Source organism: Mixophyes fleayi, chromosome 9, assembly GCF_038048845.1.
Source record: "Mixophyes fleayi isolate aMixFle1 chromosome 9, aMixFle1.hap1, whole genome shotgun sequence".
NCBI lineage: Eukaryota > Metazoa > Chordata > Amphibia > Anura > Limnodynastidae > Mixophyes > Mixophyes fleayi.
The window spans coordinates 28,112,136-28,122,452 of NC_134410.1; the positions used below are offsets into that span (position 1 = coordinate 28,112,136).

Consider the following 10,317-nt stretch of genomic DNA (forward strand, 5'->3'; position numbering starts at 1 on the left):
CACCACCACCTACAAAATTCTTGGTGAGAACATTGGCTGTCAACATTCCAATGTCTTCAATTTACTGGCTTGTATATCTTTGTTTAATTTTTAGCAAATGTATTTCTAGAATCAGACATATAGGTTTACTTTTATTACCCCAAAATACAGACACAAAGGGGCTCGCTCTGGATACAAAACAATGCTGCCTAATAATATCAATAGCGGTATTGGATAAGTTATATTGAAAGCTGTGACCCAGACCGTTCCAAAAACCAAAATAACCGCTACTGGGTAATCGTGCCATACGCACACATATCCTCACCGTGTGTCTCATCCTACAGTCACTGTGAGGAGCACTGATAAACAGGGAGAATGTCAGTGGTATTTGGGGAACACAGAAGTTGTTTTTAATAGAATATATATTTTAGGGATTGTACTCAAAATCATGTAAGAAAAAAAAACCTAGAATGCCAAGCATTCCAGATAATAGATCCCATGCCTCTACATGGTTGAAAATCAGAGGCGTCAGGAAGATAAAAGCTATGGATTTAGTAAAAGGTGCAGCCGGATATGTACAGGGTAATAAACTAAAGATGTCAGAGATTGGAAAAAACATTTAGGGCTAGATTTACTAAACTGCGTGTTTGAAAAAGTGGACATGTTGCCCATAGCAACCAATCAGATTCTAGCTGTGATTTTGTAGAATGTACTAAATAAATGATAGCTAGAATCTGATTGGTTGCTATAGGCAACATCTCCACTTTTTCAAACCCGCAGTTTAGTAAATATACCCTTAAAGTGAGCCTGTAAGTTACACACTGTAGAGGTAGCCATTTGTGGGCTGAGTTAATAGTCATCAGAATTATGAGCCTATGTATTCAATGGGAACCAGCACCTCATAAATATCAGCCAGGCAATGCCTCAGTTACGTCACTGGTTCCTAGCAAACTAATAGGGTTCTGCTTCAGCCCACAAAACGTATTCCTCCACAGTGTGTAGGTAAGAGTTCCACTTTTAACACCATCCTCAATCCTTGTTAACAGCGCAGGTCTTCAGAATCTGCGCACATGAGCTGAAACAAACCTGTTAAAATTACTGACTGAACCAAAATATTAAATAGGGAGGAAATCTATGAAACATTTACAGTGGTATGGTCCTAATTCCAACTAGGGAACTATTCGCGTGGCATTTATATATTTCTGCCGTGTTTTCATGCGCTTCCTCCTGGTGCTACGGTTTCCTCCCATAGTTCAAAAACTTACTGGTAGCTTAAAATTAGTGTGTGTTTGTGTGGTAGAAAATATCGACTGTAAGCTCCACTGAGGCAGGGACAATGGATGATTAAAAGAATATAAATATGTAAAGAGCTGCATAATATATTGACACTACACTATATAAATAAAAGGTTAATAAAACTTGGTATGAACCAGCATATTAGGGGTATAGGAAAAAATTTCTGAAAGTTAAGATGCCCACACACAGTGAGAATTTGGTTTGTCAAATTGACCAAGCAATGTAGTGTCTGTGGTCCCAACCGCAACAATTAAAATTGCATATCATGCATCAAGATGGAAAATCAGATTGGCTGGTGACCCTCATCAGGTTTGTGTGAAAATTAGCAAGCCTAAATAGTAGGGTAGCAGGTGCATACGATTTCCATTAGGATGTGATGAAGATGAGACATTGTAATCAAGTTAGACCTATGTAATGTGACCCCCCCCCCCCCCCCCCACATGTATGACCAAATTGCAAGCAGATCCAATTGCAATAATTGAATCCAAATACATTGCAACAAATGCGGCCAGCATGAGATTGCTATAGAGTATTGGGTTAAACAACATAAGGCTTTGAATAAAAAGGTTGACCAAAGGTTGAAACATCCACAAATTCAATAATAATAGCTCCAGTGACATCAGGTAAAGCTATAAAGGCATAGTTACTGCCAAACACACTAAGTAATAATCAGGGAATTAGTTATAAGAGATAAGACTCCTCACCATGTCTCCATGGGTCTTTGGGTTCTAGGGCACCTGACACAATGTCATCGTCACATGGAAACGTGACCCTTTTAGGTCCCTGTTTACTGCGCCCATTATCCTCCTCTGGAGCCCCTCCTTCTTTGGCTTCGTTCCCAGCATTCCCTTGGTCCATTCCATCAGTAGATAATGTCACTTCCACCCCATCAAGCTTTACTTCATTTGTAATGTCTGGATTGGAAAAATCCTGTTGGGTCCTATGAGGCAAGGCTTGCAAATCCTGGTTTACTGGTAATGAGACAATGGAAGACATCTCATTGGTCAGTTCCTGCCCATTGCCCAGAGTGCAAGGGACTTCTGCCTTAATTTCAACACTCAGTTCCACCCCTGTGCTCTGAAGAGCAGTATCTGTAGTTTGCACATTATTAGTCTCCACTGAGTGGGTGGGTACCGTAACAGAGTAATCTGTGCCATTTTCCTGTTTAGTGTTTTGATTTGAACATTGTCCATTACCTGACCCTTCCTCTGAACAGCAGGAGTCACCATTGCCCTCCTTTTCTGCATGCTCATCCTCCCTAGGTGACCCCTCAGAGGGCAGATTTGCACTTTCCAAGACTGCAGGCATCTCCATAGTAACAGGCACTCTATCCAGCCATGGTAGCCATCTTTAATTGATGAACCACAAGAAGTTTATAAAACATCAGATTCCCAAGTGCTTCATCTGCATCAAATTACAAAACAGCAGAAAACGTACGTGATCTTACACAGATTTGTGCCTTGTAATTCCTCTGCGGTAACAAAATGTCTTGATCACTGTTGCAGTCACATCTGTACGTGCATTCTTAATAACATGCAAACTCAGCACAGCTTATTGAATGGCAAGGAATCTCACTTCTCCTTAAAGTATAGTTACGGGAAATTCTGCAGATGTCAGTATCTGCCACTTGCGTCGTCTCTTCTTTAAGTGGGTGACTGTTGCTTGGATACCTTATCCACCGTTTGTTGATTGAAATAATGACCAATTTGTCTCTTTATAAATAAAACACAATCCAGACTAGCCGTATGTTTGCAATTGGAGCCCTCTCGCCCCTGACATGTTACAGCCAGGTAAGTTGCAGTAGTTTCTGTTTAAGTTTTACATCGGTCTCAGTTGTTACAGCTGCATTTCCCTTGGGTGAAGCTTTTTACAAGGGATGCTTTCAGGAGGCGATCATTTTGTAGCATGTTGGTGCGGAATAGTCAAGTGTCCCTACAGTTTCTCACACTCAGTCTCTACATCTTTCTGGCTGTGTCAGCCAATGTCTTCCCCATTGTCAGTTAAGACTCCCAGTGGAAATCACTGTCTATTTGTAAGTCAGGCTGTCACTTTACCTGCTTGTCTCTCTCCCAGCTCCTGGCAGCTCCTGTATAAGAGAAGGGATAGCAGTATTAGGTTTCTTCTTACTGTATTTCTGCTCCAGGTCGTCCTAAGATAGAGTATCCCTGGAAGGTTGTCAGTGCCCACAGTAACTCCCTGTGCCAGGCTGTCCTTATAAAGGATGCAACACTTTGCAGATTTAACCCAAGTCAGTCTATTTGCAGGCAGACTTCCCTATGTGTCTCTATCCCTCCAACAATGTCTCTTGCTGTCTAACTCAGTTTCCGGGTCACATGTTTCTGTCTCAGGTCTCTGCCAGGCTGTGATGCAAGCAACCAGCTGAACCAATCAGGGTCTGCCGCGTCAGCACCCACCATAGAGCTGCAGGAGGACGGGAGAATAAAGAAAGTATGCGCTGTTAAAATGACAGGTTATCATAAGGTAGAAGCCAAGCAACGCAGAAGAGATTATACCATAGAGATAGGAGGACTTAAGGATAGACGGCTAGAATAGCTTTTTAAAACTACAAATCCCAGCATTCCTAGTCTCACAGTAAAGGGCTAATGCTCATGGGAATTGTAGTTTTTGACAGATCTCTGCCTTTCCTTGTTACAGCAATGTAGAAGAAAATCTTAGTGCAATCAATTTCCCATAGTTATATAGCTAAATAAGAAAATACCTGCCATTAGCTGCCCATCTGACTTCTTTTGACAGTGTGATAATATTATTTGTCTGTATTTTTCACTTATATTCAATTTGCAGCCACTTGGGCCAAATGAGTTGATTAATGTAAAAGAAATGCATTTAACTCCCAGTTAATTTAGTCCAACTTATTGAAATTGGAAATTAAATAAGAACAACAGAAACAGTGTTAATACATTGTGAAAGGAGTCAGGTTGGCAGATTTGGGATAATATATTGCTCCTGCTTTTCACATTGAGTTTCTAATTGCTGTAACTTGGGCAAATTTAAGGAATTATTTATTTTCTTTATTTCATTTCAGGTCACGGTAGCCAGACTACAGACACATGCATGTTTTGCTCCAGATATTTGGATGCATCTTGAGCAGCAGCACTGAAAACATGTAACGACACATGTAAAATATGTGTATTGGTTTCCATGACTGCATAATTTATACAACTATAGAAAAAGTGCATGAGAATCTGCAGAAATGTTGTAATAGCTATTCCTATGGGGAGGTAGTAACAACAAAATGTCAGAAAAAAAATACAAAGCTCTTAGAAAATGCAGGGAACAAAAAAATCTATGTCTGTGTGAATGTATCCTTAGTTAGAAAATAAATGGGAAAAGCAAAAGCTGAATATTATCAAACATCTGGCTCTGGATGTCAGCCATAAAAGCAACGAAAAGCCAAAAAACAGGCATCATATGGCTAAAAAATGCCATGAATAGTCATGGTTAATGGCTGCTCAAACACCCATACAGCTGGCTCATGTGCACAGTCAGTGACACTCTGTCAATATCTGAGAACCTCTAAGGTGACAGTGGACAGAGAGCGGCACAACATCCAGGTGAGTGAACAGTTCTCTGATATCGGTGTTGTATATGTGTGGTGGAATAGTGATGCTAATTTGAGTTTACATATAGGACAATAATAAGATATCATCTGCATGAAGTCCTTTAAGAATTGCAGATGTATATGTAGCTAGGTGTCACAAGAAACCAAGATTTGTGGCTTATGAGATGTTCTGAATGCTGTATTTATATGTCTGTTCAGAACAGTGTTCTGCAGAGTGCTAGAGGTCAATAAACTAACCTGTATATTTTCAGTAGATATATTATAATGGATGATTATATATATATTATAAAGAGATGGCTACCACTCGGAGCACAAAGCATACATTTGTATTTTTATGCCCTGCTCATTCGCTTATAGCGGCAATTCAATCTTTATATAAGGTATACCATCCTGCTGATTTTCACATTATAAAGATGATCAGCGTGGTAGCACATGTACAGTGCTTAGCATTTCTGTCTCACAGAGCTGAGGTCATCACTTCAATCACCGACCAGGGGCTTATCTGTATGTCTGAGTTTTTATGTTCTACCCATGTTTGTATGGGTTCCTCTAGGTTCTCCTGTTTCCTCATACTTGTTAATTGTCTGCTGACTAAAAATTGCTCAAGTATGTGCTGTGGAATTTAGACTGTAAGTTCCAATGGGGCAAGGACTGATGTAAGTGACAAATATTCTCTGTAAAGAGCTGCGTAATTTATGGGTTTTTTTGTATATTTGCAGTGCTGAATTTAAATGGGAAAATCTCCCCACCCTTGATACCTTTCAAAATACCCCTATTATAACCTGCCAGTGATACAAAGGTCTTTCGGTGAGGTCACAGTTCAGACAGTGATGAGTACACCAAGGGTTGATGTGTCAGGGGCAGGACCTGTTTTTACTTATAAGTGTTTTCTTTTCAGCCTATCGCCGTCCTCCTAACTCTCCCACCTCTGCAACCCCCACCTCTGCTCCCCTGCTCACCCTCTTTGTGTCCACCCATCCCCTCTAGATTGTAATCTGGCACAAGCAGGACCCACTCTCTTAATCTCTCCTTATGTAATTATGTCACTTTGTGGGTTGTAATTATGTATATCTGTAGTTTAGTCACTTTTGTACTAATGTTTTGCTTTGTTGTATGCCCTAACCTCCTATGTACGGCGCTGCGTAACCCTTGTGGTGCCTTATAAATAAAAAATGCTAATCATCATCATCAGGTATTTTTATATAGCGCCACTAATTCCGTAGCGCAGCAATAATAGAAATGACAGATGGTAAGTAGTGCATTAACCTAAATGACAGCGCTGGACATGTGAAAAAAAAATAGATTATTGTATAGTAATACCAAGAATATAAAGAGGAATTTGAAAAAGATAGTGTCAAAATGCAAAGGAGATATCTTCTCAAAAGATGGATTAGATTGTACGCTCCCATGAGCAGGGCCTTCCTTCCTCTTGTCTGCTCCCACCTCGTCCACCAGTGCATCCTTCTCTTGTCTCTTGTTTGTTCTTTATGATACCTATTATATACCCTGCCTATTATGTCTTACGCACAGTATTACATTTCCTGTATGTACATTACCTGCTTGTCGTCTACTTCCTCAATGTACAGCGCTGCACATTTTTGTGGCACCTTTCAAATAAATGATAATAAAATAGAACTTTACATAAGGAAAAACATTGCTTTTTACAGATGGCCTTTATGTCTGCTTTCATCTCTGAGACACCCTGGTCTTCTGATCCATTTTTCGTGTCTTGTCTAGTTACTCTGAATTCTCTACGTGTTTTTTTTCTTTGGATTCCAAATTCTGGCCTTGAACCATTATCTGTGACTACTATCCCTGGCTTCCAATAACTGTTCCTCCTGAACTGGCAATTATTCAACTATCTATACTTTCAGGAACACTCTTCCCCTGGGCCATGGCAAGTCTTGCTTGAATATTCATCCACTGCAAGTGGTTTCAGCATTGTGATCAGGCAGATCAGAGGCCAGATTGATACAAATATTTACAATGAAAAGGGTAAAAGAAAGTCCCCATTAAAAACAATAACCTAAAAGTTGACCTTGTATTTATAAATTAAATTGTTTCATTCATCTATCCACCCAAGCATGCAGACACTGACTTCCATATCACAGACATAACTTTGACTCTCATGAAATGGAGTTTAAATAACAATAGAGAATGAATACAACTCTTCTCATAATTCCCCAGCAAATTAAAAACCTGATAGAAAAACTTACACAAACATGATGGAAACATAAACATAGCATAAATGTACTTTCAACCTTTTTTACTGTGGAAATCTGAACTGTCTCACGGAAAATGGGCTTCTGCCTCTTTTGTTGCTCACTGAGGCTGAGTACAAACTACAGAATTTTCCGAACAATGTATTATCTACAACGATTGTACCAACGACTGAAAAAGAAAAAAAGTCACAATCTACATGCCGATTAATGCGCACACACTATACAGTCATGGGCAAAAGTTTTGAGAATGGCAAAAATATTGTTTTCACAAAGTCTGCTGCCTCAGTTTTTATGATGCCAGTTTGCATATACTCCAGAAAGTCATAAAGAGTGATCGGATGAATTGCAATTAATTTCAAAGTCCCTGTATTCCATGACAATGAACTTTATCCCAAAAACATTTCCACTTCATTTCAGCCCTGCTACAAAAGGACCAGCTGACATCAGGTTAGTGATTCTCTCGTTAACACAGGTAAGCATGTTGACGAGGACAAGGCTGGAGATCACTCTGTCATGCTGATTGAGTTAGAATAACAGACTGGAAGCTTTAAAAAGGAGGGTGGTGCTTGAAATCCTCGTTCTTCCTCTGTTAACCATGGTTATCTGCAAGGAAACGTGCAGTCATCATTGCTTTGCACAAAAAGGGCTTCACAGACAAGGATATTGCTGCTAGTAAGATTGTACCTAAATTAACCATTTATCGAATCATCAAGAACTTCAAGGAGAGAGATTCAGTAGTTGTGAGGAAGGCTTCAGGGCGCCCAGGAACGTCCAGCAAGCGCCAGGACTGTCGCCTAAAGTTGATTCAGCTGCGGGGGATCAAAACATCGAAATTTTGGGTCTATGGCCAGAAAACTCCCCAGACCTTAATCCCACTGAGAACTTGTGGTCAATCCACAAGAGGCGGGTAGACAAACAAAAACCCACAAATTCTGACGAACTCAAAGCACTGATTAGGCAAGAATGGGCGGCCATCAGTCAGTATGTGACCCAGAAATTGATTGACAGCATGCCAGGGCGAATTGCGAGGTTTTCATAAAGAAGGGTCAACACCTGCAAATATGACTCTTTGCATAAACTTAATGTAATTGTCAATAAAAGCCTTTGACACTTATGAAATGCTTGTAATTTTACTTCAGTATACCATAGCAACATCTGACAAAATGGTCTAAAAACACTGAAGCAGCAAACTTTGTGAAAAACAATACTTGTGTCATACTCAAAACTTTTGGCTATGAATGTGCATGTTTTAAAAGATTTACTGTCAGATCTGTGCTTTTCAACTGTCATAACCGTAGGCTGCAAAAATCGTGACTCTGTAAACTCTATGGAGATCCTGATCGCGGGTGCATGCTTACTGCAGGATTGGAATGAGGTTTATAGTTCTGATGAACAATCAAATGAAACAATGATCGTTAATTTGGAACGACTATTCTACATCGTTTAAGTGTACACACTAATGCAGAATTGGCCCAAGCGGTCGTTTATCACTCGATGGACCCAATAGTCGGCTGAAAAGCCTGTAGTGTGTACCCAGCCTAAAGGTCAGTTGTAAACTGCATTAAATGCAGGATTTCAATGAATGGCAACTTCACAATTACCCCTATAAAAGTGGGATTTATTTGTTCAAGTTTGTGAGTTACCTTAGAATGCACATGATTGGAACAGTAAAATTAGTTAAATAATTATCTTAGTAAAGGAGCACACCCATAAAAACAAGTTTTTTTCTGAAAAACCTCCAAAATTATGCATTAAAAATTCTCCAAGACTGCTCACAGGTATTAGTTACTGATTTTTAATGCGGTGCATGTTTATTAATGCAAGTACAGCAAACTTACCATTGATGCTTGCATCTATCTCTATCTTATATATCTAATTATGTACATGAGATGGTCAAAAGCTTGTGGACACCCCTTCTAATTATAGTAAGTATAGTGTATAGTGTTTGCACATTTCAGCCACACTAATAGCTGAATAAAATGAAGCATACAGCCATGCAGTCTCCATAGTTAAACATTAGCAGTAGATGGGTCATTCTGAAGAGCTCAGTGACGTTCAACGTGGCACTGTCTTAGGATGCCACCTGTTATGGATTAGTTTTGGAAACAACAAAGTCTTTTCAGAGTCAGAGTTTTATTTCATAACGTGCACAGAGCTTGCAGATTCAAAAGAATGCAAAGCTGAAAACTAGTATAATAATGGCAGTTTTTATAGAGTAGTACACATCCTAACAGGAGCATGCAGAAAACATGTTCAGGAACCAATCTAGAACCAGCTTCTTATCTTAAGGGCGGAGCTTAACCATATTTGCATGTAAGGCATTGTCTAACAAAACATGAATAACAGTTTCATATTGTCAAGCTTAGAAAGAAAATATAAATCTAAATCTAATTGAGAAGATAGAATGTAACACATTAAAACATAAATCATGTATTTCAGTATATTTAAATGTCAAGGTCTTTTTCAGACTAAAAGCACAATTTTAAGCAATACATATTAACTTTTTCTATTCCTAACCAAGACTTTATTGTTTATCCATATTATGCATTTCCAACTAGACAGTGCATCAATTTTTTTCCCTGCTAGAGCTGTCCTGGTCAACTGCAAGTTCTGTTATTGTGCAGTGAAAAGGTCTAGGAACAACAACAGCTCAGTCGTGAAGCGGTAAGCCACAGAAGCTCACGTAGCAGGACCACCAAGTGCTGAAGTGCGTAGCATGTAAAAATTGTCTGTCCTCAGGTGCGACACTCGCTACTGAGGTCGCCACTCGCTACCAAACAGTCTCCAGACGTAACGTCAGCACAACAACTGTGGACTGGGTTAGGATGACTGAGTAGCTGCACACAATCCTCAAATCTCTATGAGTAATGTCAAATGTTGACTATAGTGGTATAAGCAGTGTCGAAATTACCATTGGTGTGGCGGGTGCCGTGCAACGGGGCACGTGGAGATAATGGGGCCTGCTGCATGGCAGATGCAAAGAGTCGGGGGCCTCGGATCCCGCCTCCCTGCACCGGGGCCCACAGCTCACTAGTTCAGCCTCTGGGTATAAGCACACCTCGCTTGGATCCTGGAGTAGTGGAAATGCTTACTCGGGAGTGACTAATCACGCTTTACCATCTGGCAGTCTGACAGACGAATCTGGGTTTGGCGGATACCAAAAGTACACATTCTTACCCGGATGAATACTGCCAAATTGATAGAGGAGGAATTATGGTCTGGGGCTGTATTTCATGGTTT

The 10,317-nt window shown here is 40.0% G+C and overlaps 1 protein-coding gene across 1 annotated transcript in view; it reads right to left on the reverse strand.

The window, feature by feature from the left end:
• PPP1R37 (protein phosphatase 1 regulatory subunit 37) overlaps positions 1 to 3,617 on the reverse strand; it is a 37,882-nt gene extending 34,265 nt beyond the window's left edge. The window contains exon 1 of the mRNA XM_075187142.1: positions 1,980 to 3,617. Coding sequence (XP_075043243.1) covers positions 1,980 to 2,589 — 610 coding nt within the window. The 5' untranslated portion in view covers positions 2,590 to 3,617. The remainder of the gene's footprint in view (positions 1 to 1,979) is intronic.
• Between the last annotated feature and the right edge of the window lie 6,700 nt (positions 3,618 to 10,317).